This window comes from Felis catus, chromosome A3 (assembly GCF_018350175.1).
Source record: "Felis catus isolate Fca126 chromosome A3, F.catus_Fca126_mat1.0, whole genome shotgun sequence".
NCBI lineage: Eukaryota > Metazoa > Chordata > Mammalia > Carnivora > Felidae > Felis > Felis catus.
In genome coordinates, this window is record NC_058370.1 from 138015348 (window position 1) to 138030486 (window position 15139).

Consider the following 15139-nt stretch of genomic DNA (forward strand, 5'->3'; position numbering starts at 1 on the left):
GTTCAAACCCTGCATCGGGGTCTGTGCTGACAGCTCGGAACCTGGAGCCTGCTTCGGATTCTGGGTCTCCCTCCCTCTCTGCCCCTCCCCTGCTCGCTCGCTCTCTCTCTCTCTCTCTCTCTCTCTCTCTCTCTCGCAACTAAATAAATATTAAAATAATAATAAAAGGAGTGGATTACTCTCCTGATGCCACCGGTCAGCAGGTAGTAAATGCCTGTGTGAGCCTCTGTGTGCCCCTGGGGACCACAACCGCCGCCCTCGTTCCCTGTGTTCAAGACACAGTTCCTCACCCAGCGGTGTGTGCTCACATCCTTGTGTATTACTTCCCAGTTTTTGTGACTTGTTTGCAAGAGGCAGCGAGCTGTCTTTAACTGGCACCCTGGAACCTCTCGACTCAGGGAAAACCATGTGATTCTGTGGCACAGAAAGGGCCCCCCAGGGGCTACTTCCGTTATATGCCTATACCAGTCGGAGTAGGCGGGGGAGACTGTAGCGACCATCACGCCAAGTGCACGTGCCTCATGCCCACTGCGGGCTGGCCAGGGGGTCTGCTGCTCATCACGGTCACCCGGGATGCCCGACCGACGGGGACACCTACTCCTCACGTTTCCATGATTACAGAGGCAGACGGGCGGTGTGGAGTTTACACATTACGTCTCTGCCAGGAAGTGTGGCTCGTTAAGTCCACTCACCCGTCTGCAGTGAAGGCAGGTCGCAAAGCCACACCTGAGTTAAATAAGGTGGGTGGAGAAGTAGCCTCTCACCAGGTGACCACAGCTGGTGGTCATGATGAGCCCTAAGGACCCACCAGCCCCCGCCAGCAGATCCTCGAAGGAGCAAGACCGGAGTCCGTGGCTGTGTAGACGTGTGGGCGGCTGCCCCACAGCCGCTGCCGCTAGCCCGACCTCCGTTATCCAAATGTTCTGAAAACTCAAACACTGTATGAGGGCTCTCTTCCTACAGTCCACGTGGGAAAGTAATCACGATGAATAAGATTCTGCGGGGACTGCTCCAATCACACGAAAAATAAACATGAAAAGCACATTCTTTCAAAGCATCAGTGATGTCAACCATTGCTTCATTTACTCAGCGCTACACACGGAATGCCTGGGTCCCACGATGCTGAGATACAATAGGGACAGCGAATGCAAACCAGTGTGGCCCCCGAGAAGCTTCGTCATGGGGGGAGGCAAACGTTAATCGAGTCATACAATCAAGTACAAAACCACAACAGTGATACGCTCTGTAAGAGAGACACATGGAGTTAAATAGGACACGACGCGGGTTAACATACATGGGAGACCGCCGAATGCTCCCTCGGTACAACCTGAACTATGAGAGAAGAGACACGTTCATATACGAAGGGCAAAGGAAGACTATCCCAGGCAAAGGGAACCGTGCTGTGATCACAGTAGTGCAGCCAGGGGACGGCAGTAGTTGAGGCCAGCCAGACGGTGGTGTAGACGGACAGAGTGGGTCGCTTCCGGACATGTTATTAGGAGGTAAAGCTTGCAGCCGTTGAGATGGTCTGGATATGGAAGAGTGGGAAAAGGTGGGTCTTGGAAATATCTCAGAGTTTCTTTCTGTCCACTGGATGAACAGGTGTCATATGTCCATGGTGTCCGTGGTTTGGGGACGTGTGGAAGAACACGCATGTTCAGCATCTCAGAACATCTAATACATGATGTCAACTCATAGTGTGTGTGTGTGTCTGGATGTGTGTGTGTGTACAGACACATGTTTGTATGTGTGGATGTATATTTGTGTGTGTATGTATGTCTGGATGTGTGTATGTGGAGATGTGTGTGCATGTGTGTATGTGGAGGTGTGGAGGTATATTGGCATGTGTGTGTCTGGATGTGCGTGTAAATGCGGAAGTATGTGTGTACATGTACGTGTATGTGTGTGCATGTGTGTATGTGTGTGCATGCGTGTATCTGAGTGTCTGGGTGTGAGTAGATGCGTGTGTGCACACATGTGTGTGCGTGCATGTGTCTGGGTGTGCAAGTGAGTAGGTGCATGTGTCTCTGGATGTGCGTGTAAATGCGGAGGTATGTGTGTACATGTACGTGTATGTGTGCGCATGTGTGTATGTGTGTGTGTGCACGTATCTGAGTGTCTGAGTGTGTGTGATATGCAGGTGTGTGTGCGCACATGTATGTGCGTGTGTCTGGGTGTGCAAGTGAGTAGATGTGTGTGTCTCTGGATGCGTGTGCGTCTGTAGATGTGAGTGTACATCTGCAGCCCAGGAGAGAGCTGGCGTCCCGGTGGCAGAGAGCTCTGTCTGGGGAAAAGTCTGGAGGGAGAAGAAGAGCTGCCCCGACCTGACCCATGCTGACCTCTGACCTTAAGCGCCAGGCTGAGAACGCGGAGTCTGCAAAGAAGACTAAGAGGCGCCTCGCAGGCTCATCAGAGGAGCGTGCGACTCTTGACCTCGGGGTCGTGAGCTCGAGCCCCACACCGGGCAAAGAGATTGCTTAAAAATAAAGTCTTACAAAAAAGAGGGAGGCCACGGGAGGGAGCGTTCTGCTCAGACCCGGCTGGCTTCCGGCCCGCGTACCGTCCAGCCAGGAGGACCCACGAGAGCGGAGAGGGGGATTCGATAACTGACGGCACGAGAGTCTCTCGAAGGGCCCTGAGGAGACAGGAGCGAGCCCAGGAGAAAGCCGAAGGACGGCCACGTCCACCGCGAAGACCACAGATTCGCGTGGACCCCGGGGCCACCTGCCCCCAGCCACCCCTCATCTCGTCCCTTCTGCTAAAAGGAGAGCCCAGTCCCGGGCAGCAACCCTACCATCCAGAAGAGCCTGGGCCCTCCCCAGACTCCAGAACCAGATTAGTCCCCACCACCCAAGCCCCCTCGCCTGCCCCCAGCTGCTGACGGGGACTTGGCAGACAGACACAGGCAGCGCGTTTCCAAGGGGAAGGGCACAGGGAAGGAAACGGCCTCTGGATCCTTCTGCTCCACGTGTCTCAGCGCGGCTCCCAGGCTGGAGGCGAACGAACGTCCGGAGTCTGTGAGCAAACGAAGCCGAGGCCAACACTCAATGTGCAGAGGGAGGCTGGGCACAGCGGTGCCCAGAACCAGCCCGCCAGTGACACCACCGGGCCTCTGAGCCACCAGCTTCGGCCGGCCCGTCACACGGGAGGCCTCCAGGCTAAGTCACGTGGGCCCGTAAGTGCTCCTCGGGTTTAAGCCACTTCTCTGCAGGTTCACTGCTGTTTACAGCTAGAAGCATCCAACAGAGCACTAACGACGCTTTTTAACTCATCCATTAACGTGCGCACCCGAACGCCCTTCGTGAGCATAGTCCGAGTTCCTCCCCGCACCTAGAGGTGCCAACGCTTTAAAGCTCCACTGTTTTGGGGTGCCTGGGTGTCTCAGTCGGTTAAGCGTCCGACTTCAGCCAGGTCACGATCTCGAGGTCCGTGAGTTCGAGCCCCGCGTCGGGCTCTGGGCTGACGGCTCAGAGCCTGGAGCCTGTTTCCGATTCTGTGTCTCCCTCTCTCTCTGACCCTCCCCCGTTCATGCTCTGTCTCTCTCTGTCTCAAAAATAAATAAGCGTTAAAAACAATTTTTTTTAAAAAAAGCTCCACTGTTTTTTCTAACTAAACAATCCGCAGATTCCACAGACAGACTGGCCTCCTCCTCCTGACTCCAAATTGTTTTGGTTTCACCTTCATTAGTGTCTCATTCTCAGCGCTTTCTGGGGCGTGGAATGAATTAAAGTTCGGCGGCCTTGCCCTGCTTGCACGGGAATCTGAGCAAGGACACGCTCCTCTTGTACTGAGCCTTGGGGACTCTGAAGGAACCGCATTTCAGCAGCCGTGGGACCCGGCCCCAGGTCTCTGTGATCTCAGGAGGCCCGCCCTTCCGAGCACCGACCGGGCGTGCCTAGCACCTGCCGGGGTCTCTGCACTAGAGGAGAGTTGGTCAGAAACGCTGACTTATCCCCCCTTCGACCCCGCAAAAAATCATAGCTCAGAGGCTTGGGCTAAACACAGCCTGCAAGTCTAGGCACTTTTCCGTCTTTTTTAAGTGTTTATAAAAAGAAACGTAACCTTAAATCTGGCAGAAGACACCGCTTTCGTGAAACACGTGTACCTTTAATCAGAACGGCAACATCGTTAAATCATCAGGGTCTTAGTATCTGGATGCCATTTTTGCGCAGATTGTAAAAGCCAAAAACTGCAGCGAGGACCCCGCCCAGGGGACCTGCCAAACCACTTCCTGCTTCCCCACTCCACAAGACCACCTTCCTCCCTCCCCAGGGCAGGAAAAAGTCCTCGGGTACCGCACGCTGGCAGGGCCTGTGCCGTGTCTCCTGGGGACCCTAGAAGGAAAGCCATTCCTGGGGAAGGAGATTGGAGTTAACTAAAAGCTTACACAGGATCTTAAGTTTAGGGCCTCTCTGAAGCACCGGATGTGGGTCCCCCGGGGTGGGATGGGAAGGGTAGTGCTTCCCAAACCTACTGACCACAGGGACCTTGTTTTCAAAGACGCAGAGCTCAGCTGGGGACCCGGTCTGCCTAGTGAAGCCGCTTCACTCCAACCCGCGGTGCCCCTCACCCACTGTGCCATCGCTTGGGATTTTCTTGTATCTCTTCAATGGGACTTATAAGCACCTGCTGGGTGTGAGGAAATGGGCGGTGAGAAGGCCCCCCCCCCAAGCAGCCCCTCCAGGCCCTCCCCTCTGGCCCCACCGGTCCACACGCCACACACGCACTACTGACGTGGCCCCCACTGCCCCGTCTTTATGCCCATCGATGCCGCCAGAGCTGGGAGTCCCCTTGTCCCTCAAAGGCACAGAAGTTGCTTTAACATCATCTCCGGACAGCTAGGGAGCCCCGGTGCACGGAGGCATCGGCCCTCCCTGGTGTGGAGAGGCAAGTTAGACAGAAAGCAACACATATGGGGCACCTGGCTGGCTCAGTCGGCCGAGCATCTGACTCCTGGTATCAGCTCAGGTCAGGATCTCACAGCCCTGGGACTGAGACCCACCTCGGGCTCCGCGCTAGGCATGGCGCCTGCCTGAGATCCTCTCTCTGCCCCTCCCCTGGTTGCACGCGTGTGCTCTCTCTCTCTCTCTCTCTCTCTCTCTCTCTCAAAATGAGTAAACATTTAAAAGAGAGAGAAAGAGAAAGGGCAGTACAACAGCCATCCTCTGACCACCCTGGGCTCCCCCACCGTGGCGCCAGTCTCCTCTCTCCGAGCGCCTCCCTCACCCCCCGCCACTCCCCTCCACGGACAAGCACTTGCGGTCTGCCCGTCTCTCCTCCCCCTACACACACCCCTCTGGGGAACCCAAGTCACCACACGGCCACGGATACAGCGGAAATCAAATACGGTACCAGCAACGGGAACTCAGCAGTACGTGTATCGATCATGGTGATGCACATAGTACTCGTGACACCAGGGGTTCGCTTGTGTTTAAAACTTGCATCAGACGCTGAGTCCACAGCCCAGAACAGTAACTTACCAAGGAAAGTAATCAACGTTGGAAGGGGAGGGGGGGGGTGCTAATTCTGGTATGAAAGGGACTGCCTAAAATGTCTTAATTTATTTACTACAGAAATTCCTTAAAGGTGCAGTAGAAACACTTAACCCGCTAGTCGGGATTTTATGAGAAAACGAAATCTTTGGGTCCCTGTCTGTCACGTCGAAGAAAGGAATAAAGAACATTACTCGCGATTTAGAAACTACAACGGGACACGTGGGGAACGTGCTCAAAATGCCACAGGAAGTGCTAGAGACTTGACGCGGCCTGTAAAGTTTGTGAACGTGTCCCCGGAAAGAAAAATATCAGAGGTTAATAATAAAGGGAGAAAATTAAGAGTGACTGATTTTCAAAAGAGGAGCCAGGAGATCACTGTCGCCCGGCCGGGTCCTCTGTGACCGTAAGCACAGGGCTGGGGCCGCGTCCGTTCCAGAAGGACGAAGATGACACTCGGATGCAGACATGGACCTTCTGCAGAAGATACGCTGTTTTCTCAAAGACTGAGGATGAGAAATGTGCTTACGTGCTCTCAGGCAGATACTGCGGGCAAAGCTGTGTGTTTTAGAGCCCACCCAGCCCGCCCGCCCCGGGCAGGAGCAGGGCTTGGGGCCAAGACCCGTGCAGACGTGACGTGCACTCCCAGGGGGCGTGGGCCCGAGCTGGGCGGGAAGCAGGGGGGGACCAGGCCACCGTGCGTTTGCTCCTGTGCAGGCTGAGGCTCACTCCTCACACCTTCCCCACTTCCCTCCACCTCCCCTGGGCCTTCCTCACACTCCGTGTCATGCCTCCGTGAGCCCCAAGGAAGGAAGCAGAAAGAGGGGCCCAGCGTGCATCAGGCCCTGTACCAGGCACTCACACGTCCCTCCCCCCGCCCCCCGCCGCCTCCACGTGGATAAGGAGTCGGGGGTCTGAGGTCAGAAAGCTAGAAAGTCGATGACCTGTGATTCCCAATCACATGACCCCGTACACCTCCCGTTCCATCACCCTGTCATCCCCCAGTGGTTATCAAGGGCCCCTTCCCCATCAGAAACTGTGCCCGTGAGCACAGCAGGCCGTCCCCTGCCTCATCCAGTAACAACAAAGCTAACTCTGAGGTCACAAACTGTGACAAGCGCTCGGAAGGGTCCCAACAGCAGAAGAACCCTCCAGGGAGAGGGGCGGGCAGGAAAACACGTGATGTAGGATAAACAGCAGCTGACTGGAGAGGGCACAGAACATTCCAGAGGCCGGGCGAGCCGGGGGGAGGGGAGGAGGAGGAGACCGCAGTCGGCAGGGGCTGACGGAGCTGAATCCAAGGCGGGGGGCACGGTCTCGTGAAGCAGCTACCCACCTGGTCCACCGGCACCTCCACCTGCACACTGCTGTCTTCTTTGACTTCTGGCGCCTCCTGGGTATCTGCGCTTGGAGTCTGGGCTCTAAACACGTCACCTTCTGGAGAAAAACGACACACGTGGGATTCTTGGGCCAACGGCCACCGCACAGCTTCTGTCCCAAACCGACGTCACAGCTTGGCGTCCTCTGAGCCTGCCGTGCCGTGGTCACGTGGGGCGGCCCGCCCGGGGACCCCGGGTCCACACCCCTGTCTCCACGAAGCTCCTAGACCCTGAAGTCACGGTCATCGCTGTGTCCTACCCACCAGGGGACTCAGTCCCGCGGATGAAACACGGTGATCGCTCGACCAGCGCGTGTCCAGTTAGCTCGGTGAGCAATAAACACAAAGCAACCCCCGGGCCGCAGAATCATATTCTGAGCACATGTACCTTTGTTACTTCAAAATTACGTCAAGAACTTATTTGGAAGTAATGAGCGAAAGGAGTCTGGGTTTGGACGAAATGAGTTCTAACAAACGAGGTGTTAAAATTGTGCCCTGCAAGGTAGTCAGCTAAGCCGACAGACAAGAATCAGCCCACCGGCATGACGATGGGGTGGATTACTGCTTACAAAGTCCCGAGGTTCTCGAAAACTTTATCCTCACCCCAGCAAAAAGTGACAGCAGAAAGAGAAGGAGACAGCCGCTTCCTTCAACACCCAGAGGGTGGAACCGTGGCCGCGATGGGCTCAGTGACCCAACACGGGATGGGCCACAGCTCATTCCACTTCTTCCTGTCCGTCCCCCCTCCCCTTCCTGGCCCTAGCCCCAGGAGGACCGTCCCCCAGTCCTGGGCTATGGGGGGCCCTGCTCCCAGAGAAGGGGTGAGGAGAAGGAGAAGGCCGAGGGTGGCATCCACGGGGACCTCACGTGTTCCAGGCCCTCTTCTGTCCGCTGGACAACTAACACTCATGCCAGCCCCCCACAAAACTACCGTGCCCATTGGTAGATCAGGAGTTTGCCCAGGGCCCCAGGCTTGGGAGGGCCACGGCCGGAACCTGGGCCCCGGCACGGCACACGGCTTCCCGGAGGGAAGGTCTGATACAAGCCATGTGGGACAGGCTTTGCCAAGAAAGACATTTTACCTGTGCTGATTAAATTCTCTATTACTGTTGATATGTTATAGTATCCCAGAGTATAACCTCCAGTGCTCTGCGGTATAGTCTACAGTACTCTAGTATAACCTACAGTACTGTAGGCTCAGTAGGCTCTGGTGTTAGGCCCAACCTGGCCGTGGTCGGGTTGTATCAGAACACGGCGTGGGCCGTGCCCACCGGCCAGGAACACCGGCTAGAGAGGGACGTCTGAGCGCCCCACGTGCAGACCCGAGCCTGGCGCACAGCAGGACGACGCCTTCATCTGGGACGGGAAGGTCCGAAGGGGGAGGGCGGGGAGCAGGAGACGCGGCAGGAAGACCTTCCAGTCTGTAGCCTGGAAACAAGCAGAGGGTTCCGGCGAAGCCAAGACACAATCAGAGCAGAGAATGGAGGAAACCGAAGGGAGCACCAGGGGAGGGAGGGGCTCTAAGAAGAATGACTTCCGAAAGTCGTCAAATGCTGCCGAGAAGCAAAGGGGAGCCCTCCTTTCCGGGCTCCTATCCTCTGCGTAACCAGCCACCGTCAAAACACCTGTGACACATGCTGATGGAACACGGGGCTGGCTCCCAGCCAGGGCTCAGCCCCTCCCAGCCAGTCAGGCCCCTCCCAGCCAGGGCTCAAGCCCCTCCCAGCCAGTCAGGCCCCTCCCAGCCAGGGCTCAGGCCCCTTCCAGCCAGTCAAGCCCCTCCCAGCCAGTCAGGCCCCTGCCCAGCCAAGGTTCAGGCCCCTCCCAACCAAGGTTCAGGCCCCTCCCAGCCAAGGCTCAGGCCCCTCCCAGCCAGTCAGGCCCCTCCCAGCCAAGGCTCAAGCCCCTCCCAGCCAGTCAGGCCCCTCCCAGCCAGGGCTCAAGCCACTCCCAGCCAGTCAGGCCCCTCCCAGCCAGGGCTCAGGCCCCTCCCAGCCAGGAGTCAAGCCCCTCCCAGCCAGTCAGGCCCCTCCCAACCAAGGCTCAGGCCCCTCCCAGCCAGTCAGGCCCCTCCCAGCCAGGGCTCAAGCCCCTCCCAGCCAGTCAGGCCCCTCCCAGCCAGGGCTCAGGCCCCCTCCCAGCCAGTCAGGCCCCTCCCAGCCAGGGCTCAGGCCCCTCCCAGCCAGGAGTCAAGCCCCTCCCAGCCAGTCAGGCCCCTCCCAACCAAGGCTCAGGCCCCTCCCAGCCAGTCAAGCCCCTCCCAGCCAGTCAGGCCCTTCCCAGCCAAGGCTCAGGCCCCCTCCCAGCCAGTCAGGCCCCTCCAAACCAGGAGTCAGGCCCCTCCCAGCCAGGTCTCCGCAGAGTAGAAGCAGGAGCTGAGCAAGTATTTTTGGAATTATTTCATTTTAAAATCAGCTCCAAAGTTTAATCTTTTAAATGTCCCTCCGACTCAAAAGAGAAGCCTAAACCATTCAGACGGATTTTAGTTTCACGTCTCCCTCCAAAGGCTAACTTGTCTGTGGGTTGTTTACTGCCTGCCTGGTCCTCAGGGAGAGCACCTCCCGCCCTGATGTACACAGAGGCACAGAATTACCGTACTGATCTGGCAGGGCTTCCTGGTCCGAGAGCCCCACTGCCTTCGGCACGGGGATTTTGTTTTTCTCCTCTCACCACCACGGCCCCTCGAGCTGAATGTCTCATTAATAAACCAGGTAGTCACCCATCGAGTGTTAAAACCAGATAGTCACAAGTCATATCTTTGCGGTGAAACTGGCCCCGAAACAAAACACCGTCTTAAAAGGGTAGCATTTTTTAATGCCGGCAGCCAAAGGAAATTCACATTACCTGAACCGCTTTGGAATGAGGGTGCCACCAGCGTCGTCTTCTTCCCCGCTCTGGCGTAAAAAACAGAATCCCGTTCCTTACGGGGAATGCTGTCATGCTTATGCGTTTCTTTTCCTTTGGAACCCTCCTAAGGTACAAACCAAGAATAAAAAGTGTGATAGGAACAGCAGCATGCCGAGTCTTATCAGTCACCGTGAGAAGCGTCAGAGCAAGCACACGGCTCCTTGACTGCCTCGCTCAGCAACCTGGAAGAGGCGTCCCTTCTGGAACCATCTGGACGGCTCTGCCTCGGACACTTCTCTTCGTCTCCCTCACCAGGAAAGGGAGGCGCTGTTCTAATCGAAGGTACCCACGTACCTGACAAAATGCGGGAAAGCTCTGGAAGGGAACAGGAGAGTCTGAGCGGGTCCGTGTGGTTTTAGACACGCCTAACAGCCTAATAAAAATCACTGTTTCAACAACTACGAAACTATTCCCGCTGGAGCTTCTGGGCAAGGCGGAGCATCTCGGGTAAAAATAAATAAATAAACATGTGGCAGGTTCATTTTGGGTTAAGATAAAGGGAAACTCAGACGTCTTTAAATATCTACAGACAGTAGTAACCAAGCGTGGCGGGATGGCAGCGTTCGATGAACTAACCCCACACACCATCCCGGCTCCGTCCCACGAACCATCTTCACAACACAAACCATCCCGAGGTTTTCCTTAGCCCTACCTTCGCCGAGGTATTCGGAGTGAATGCAGGCAGGACTGTGCAGAGGTTTCTCCCGAGCTCCCTAAGGCACCTGAGAAAACGTCAAGCTAAAACACCTACCTTGCACCATTGGTACATTCACGGTGCAAACCGCCCGTGTTTTCTTCCCGCAGAAATTCAAGGGTGAAAATTACCCCACGACCGAACACAAGACCCAAGCAAACTATCTACCTGTTCCAAGCGGCTTTCCTAAAACTCGAAGTCCTGCTCCTAAGTATAGGAAGCGGGGTCTTGGTAGAACCGGTCTTCGAGACAGAGCACGGTCCCAGGTGCGGGTCTGCTGGAAGCAGTTGGGGGTGCGATTCTGCAAACCTGCTTCACTCTCTGAGCATCACCGACATCTCCTTCTTGTGATCATTTGCCATATTGTCAGCCTCTCAGACAAAGACACCAGCTACTTAGTGTGTTACTCCTGAAGTCAGACTCAAGGGACAGGACACAGAATCGTCCCGGCCTCCTCACGGGGACACAAAGCAGCACTTGGCACACAGCGAAACGCACGGCGGAGGCCAAGAAGAGCCGCGGCCGGGCCACCGGCCCCGTCAGCCCAGGCTCCGGCCACGAGATGAAAATGAGCTGGTCTACGGCGCCCTGGAAGGTCACCTGAGACACACGGAACTTCAGGCCAGCACCGCGGCAGGTGAAGAGAGGGCACGATGTCAGTAAGTCGATTTTACTGTTTACTCTCACACCTAAGTACCTGAAGGAAACTCGAGTTTTTTGTTGTTTTTTTTTTTTCGTTTATTTTTGGGACACAGAGAGACAGAGCATGAACGGGGGAGGGGCAGAGAGAGAGGGAAACACAGAATCGGAAACAGGCTCCAGGCTCTGAGCCATCAGCCCAGAGCCCGACGCGGGGCTCGAACTCCCGGACCGCGAGATCGTGACCTGGCTGAAGTCGGACGTTTAACCGACTGCGCCACCCAGGCGCCCCAGGAAACTCGAGTTTTTAAGAGCACCTTATCTCCACAACGTCCAGTGAAACCTGGAGCCGCCCTGGTTTGGCTTCTCGCCAAGTCTTAGCCCAAACCCTGGCTTGTCCCCTGTCCTCGAGGACACCCTGCCGCACTCACCGGCACGCCCAGTCTCCTTCCTCCCCCTCGCCCGGTGCTGGACGCAATCTTCCTTCGTCTCTGGGTGGCTTGTTTAGGGTGTTTTTCGTTTACTGGTCACCACCCGAAGGCTGGAGGGCACAGGACCGGGGACGTTTGCTTGTCTGACCATGAATTCCCGAGCCGGCACGTAGCGGGCACGCGGTAAATGCCCGGCGAGTGAGCGCGGTGCGAGCGTGATCTGATCTCCTTCTGCCTTTCAAACCGGTGGCAGTTGTTGCAACCTCAGGGTGCTGTTCACGTGCCTCAGCTCGGAGCTGGGACCCTCAAGCCCAAGCCCACCTGCCCTCCTGGCCCTGCACACCCACCCCTCCCTGCCCCCTTGCCCTTCCAGCTCCCCTCCCCCCTCGCTTCAAATCCCAGCGCAAGCCGACCTCGAGGGCCCTGTGCCGTGTCCCCCGTAACGCTGCACGTGGTCGCCAGAGCACGGCCGAGCCCTCTGCATCCCCGGTGCCCGGCAAACACAGTCCGTGCTCGCTGAAGGGATCCCCACAGCTGCTCTGCGTCTCCGCTGGTTTCATGAACCGAGTAGAAAATTCGGGAAAAGCAGGGTCACAGGAAGGGAGCAAAGACAGGGCAGGGCCTGACCGGGCTCACGTTACGCACACACACACACACACACACACACACACACGGGCCTGCACCGTCGCCCCAGCCTGCCTTCCCGAGGCCGCCTGCCACGCTCCCCGAGAGCCGCCACCCCCTCCGGTGCGGCCTGCAGCCTCGCCTACGGGTCCTGCTCCGACGTGGCCACGTTCCAGGCAGAGGACCCCTGGTCGGCGCCCCACCCGGCGGCCTACACGGCCCCACGGCCACGCGCCTGCAGCTTCTGGCGCCCCTCGGGCCAGAGCTCCCCCAGGACCCGGCGGGGCTGCCGTCAGCTTGACACGTGCCTCCGGCCGCGGTGGACACTCTGCGTGTCGCCTGTCAGAGCAACGCGCATTTACATGGGCGGGTTGAGCAGGAAAACAGGGAACCCGCTGCTCCCGCCCCCGCGGGGAGACTTTCAGACGTCACCCTCTGCTCCCCACTCCTCCCTGCCCCGAGTCCGGGGTGGAAATCAGGGCGGGCACCTTACAGAGGCGACAGGTGCTGCTTTCTCAACTTCATGTTTCTTTTTCCGACTACGGACATTTCCAGAAAACACGCCGGAGGCATCCTGTGCTTGCTTCTCTGCAGCGCTCTGGGAACTGTCACTTTTCTGCGGAGCCCATCTCATTCACTCTATGCTTTCCTGCTGCTGTCACAGCCTTGCTCAGGCACAGGGAAGAGCCTCCCAAGGTACCGTGGCTGAATTAGCTCGTCTGGTTGGGGAACAGGGACCACCTGATTGAGTCAGGTTCAGAGTCAAGCCACTCTGGGGGGCAAAGCCAGCGCTGAATGCTGAGGGGTGTCCTGCTTCCAGGCGGGTGAGGTTTCTCATTGGTGAGCCAGCCCCGACTCCAAGCATTATTAAAGTGAAAGATTTGCTAACATTTGGACCTGACTGTCGCACCTTCCGGCCACTAGAGGCACGCACAGACGCAGCCGTGGATGCTGTGTGATACTGCTATGATCTTGATGTTATTAGCCTGCAAATGGCATTTCCAAAGCCCTTGCTCCGCACTGCACTTTACAGTTTAGACGGTCACTAAAGTGTGTGTGTCCCGTTGTATGCGTCTCTATGACTGTTTCACACACACACACACACACACACACACACACACATGGCTTTAACTTGTCAATGTTTTTCTCTCCATTTCTGTTCACAGACGTTTTTTGTGTTCTGTGCCCAAAAGAGAAGTAGGTAATATTAGTGGTCTGGTTGTGGATGTGATATAAATACAATGCTTATTAATTAGTCACTGATATCTTACGGAGGCTTGTACATTCAAATACTCATTTTAATATAGGAATGCAGCTTTAAACATTTATTAACTTAGCCTCGCCTCTTTGGAAAGTAATGGATACAAAATCACAGTAAATGCAGCTGCTGTAAAACTGAATCTGCTAGAACAAAATTAGAATATGTCTGTTCAGTGGTGCCTGAGTGACTCAGTCGGTTACATGTCCGACTCGGTTTTGGCTCAGGTCATGATCTCACGGTTTGTGGGTTCAAGACCCTCGTCGGGGCCTGTGCTGACAGTGCAGACAGAGTCTGCTTGGGATTCTCTCTCTCCCTCCCTCCCTCCCTCTCTCTACCTCTCTCTCTTTCTCTCAAAGTAAATAAATAAACATTTAAAAAAAAAACAAAGAGTAGATTCATTCGTTATTTTCAGAGGACTGAAACTGTCACAGCTCAACTCAACTGAGCCCTGGGCCACCCTGACCTCTCCTGCCCTCTCATCCACAACCACCCAGACATGCCAGTGCCCCTGCCCGGTATTTTTCTTCTCGTTTCCTGGGACCGAATGCCATGAGGCACGTGGTTATCTTACGTGTTGCTAAGAGACGAAGCAAGCTACCAGCTGAACTATGTCACACTGCTCCCCTGTAACCCAGGGGTTCTGTTTTCTGCTTCCTGGGAAAGCCCTTGGAGAACTTTCAGACAGAGGTGTTTATCACATCCCGTACCTGTGCACAAAGCAAGAGGAGAGCGTAACAGACATAAATTGCTCGAACCCTCTTGAGATTTTACGTCCAGAGTCGGGCTCTCCTGAGCCATTTCTTTCTTTCTTTCTTTCTTTCTTTTTTTAACGTTTATTTATTTTTGAGAGAGAGACAGAGAAAGAGCGTGAGCGGGGGAGGGGCAGAGAGAGGGAGACACAGAATCCGAAGCAGGCTCCAGGGTCCGAGCTGTCAGCACAGAGCCCGACGCGGGACTCGAACTCACGAACCACAAGATCATGACCTGAGCTGAAGGCGGACGCTTCACCGACTGAGCCACCCAGGCGCCCCATAAATAGAACAAATATTTAATAAAAGGAAGAGAAAATTCTATCCCTACCTTAAGGACCCGACAACATAATGAGATGAGGGCATAACTAAAACGAGTGAGGGCCACCCCTCCCCCCAAACTACTGCTTCAGCCTCTGTGTGCTCAGAAGCTTCCAAAACCACGGAAGTATGGGATTCTGACGTTGTAGCATTCACGCCAAGTATCCGCTTCAAACCCAGTGCCCACACCACCCGCGAGCTGGTTAAGGCAACCTGGGGAAAACTCCGTGAGGCTGGAATGGTGTGCACACCCACGCGGGTTCTTTGTCCCCCCGAAACAGCTGCCCCCTTCTCTGACCCCTCGAGGACCTGCACTGGGTTTGCCGATCTCCACATGTCGCCTACTCCCTGTCCCTCGAGCCATCACCCTGTGCATGTGACTCATTTACACGCCCCTTCTCTGATGAGACAAGGCCATGTGTCATGTATCCTAACCAGATGAAACGCACCCTTAGGGCAGAATCACATCTATCGTTTTTGTGCTCTCAATGAATGATTCTCGTTCTTTCATTCATTCAACAAACACTTCATGCTAAACTCAGCCCGTAGAGAAAGAAAATCGAAAATAAATGAGACGATCGTTCAGCTCGGGAAGCTACCGAAACAAGAACAGTCGATTCAGGAAAACCTTGATGCCAAAAGC

General features: G+C 55.8%; 1 protein-coding gene across 11 annotated transcripts in view; it reads right to left on the reverse strand.

Moving 5' to 3' along the window:
- Nucleotides 1-15139, reverse strand: part of DCDC2C (doublecortin domain containing 2C) — an 87937-nt gene that overhangs the window by 39469 nt on the left and 33329 nt on the right. For 9 of the 11 annotated variants that reach the window (XM_045055014.1, XM_045055015.1, XM_023252157.2 and 6 more), the window contains 2 exons: nucleotides 9715-9841; nucleotides 6829-6929 (listed from right to left, as the gene is read on the reverse strand). The exons of the other annotated variants lie outside the window; for them this stretch is intronic. In XM_045055014.1, coding sequence (XP_044910949.1) covers nucleotides 6829-6929; nucleotides 9715-9841 — 228 coding nt within the window. The remainder of the gene's footprint in view (nucleotides 1-6828; nucleotides 6930-9714; nucleotides 9842-15139) is intronic. 11 annotated transcript variants of the gene reach the window in all.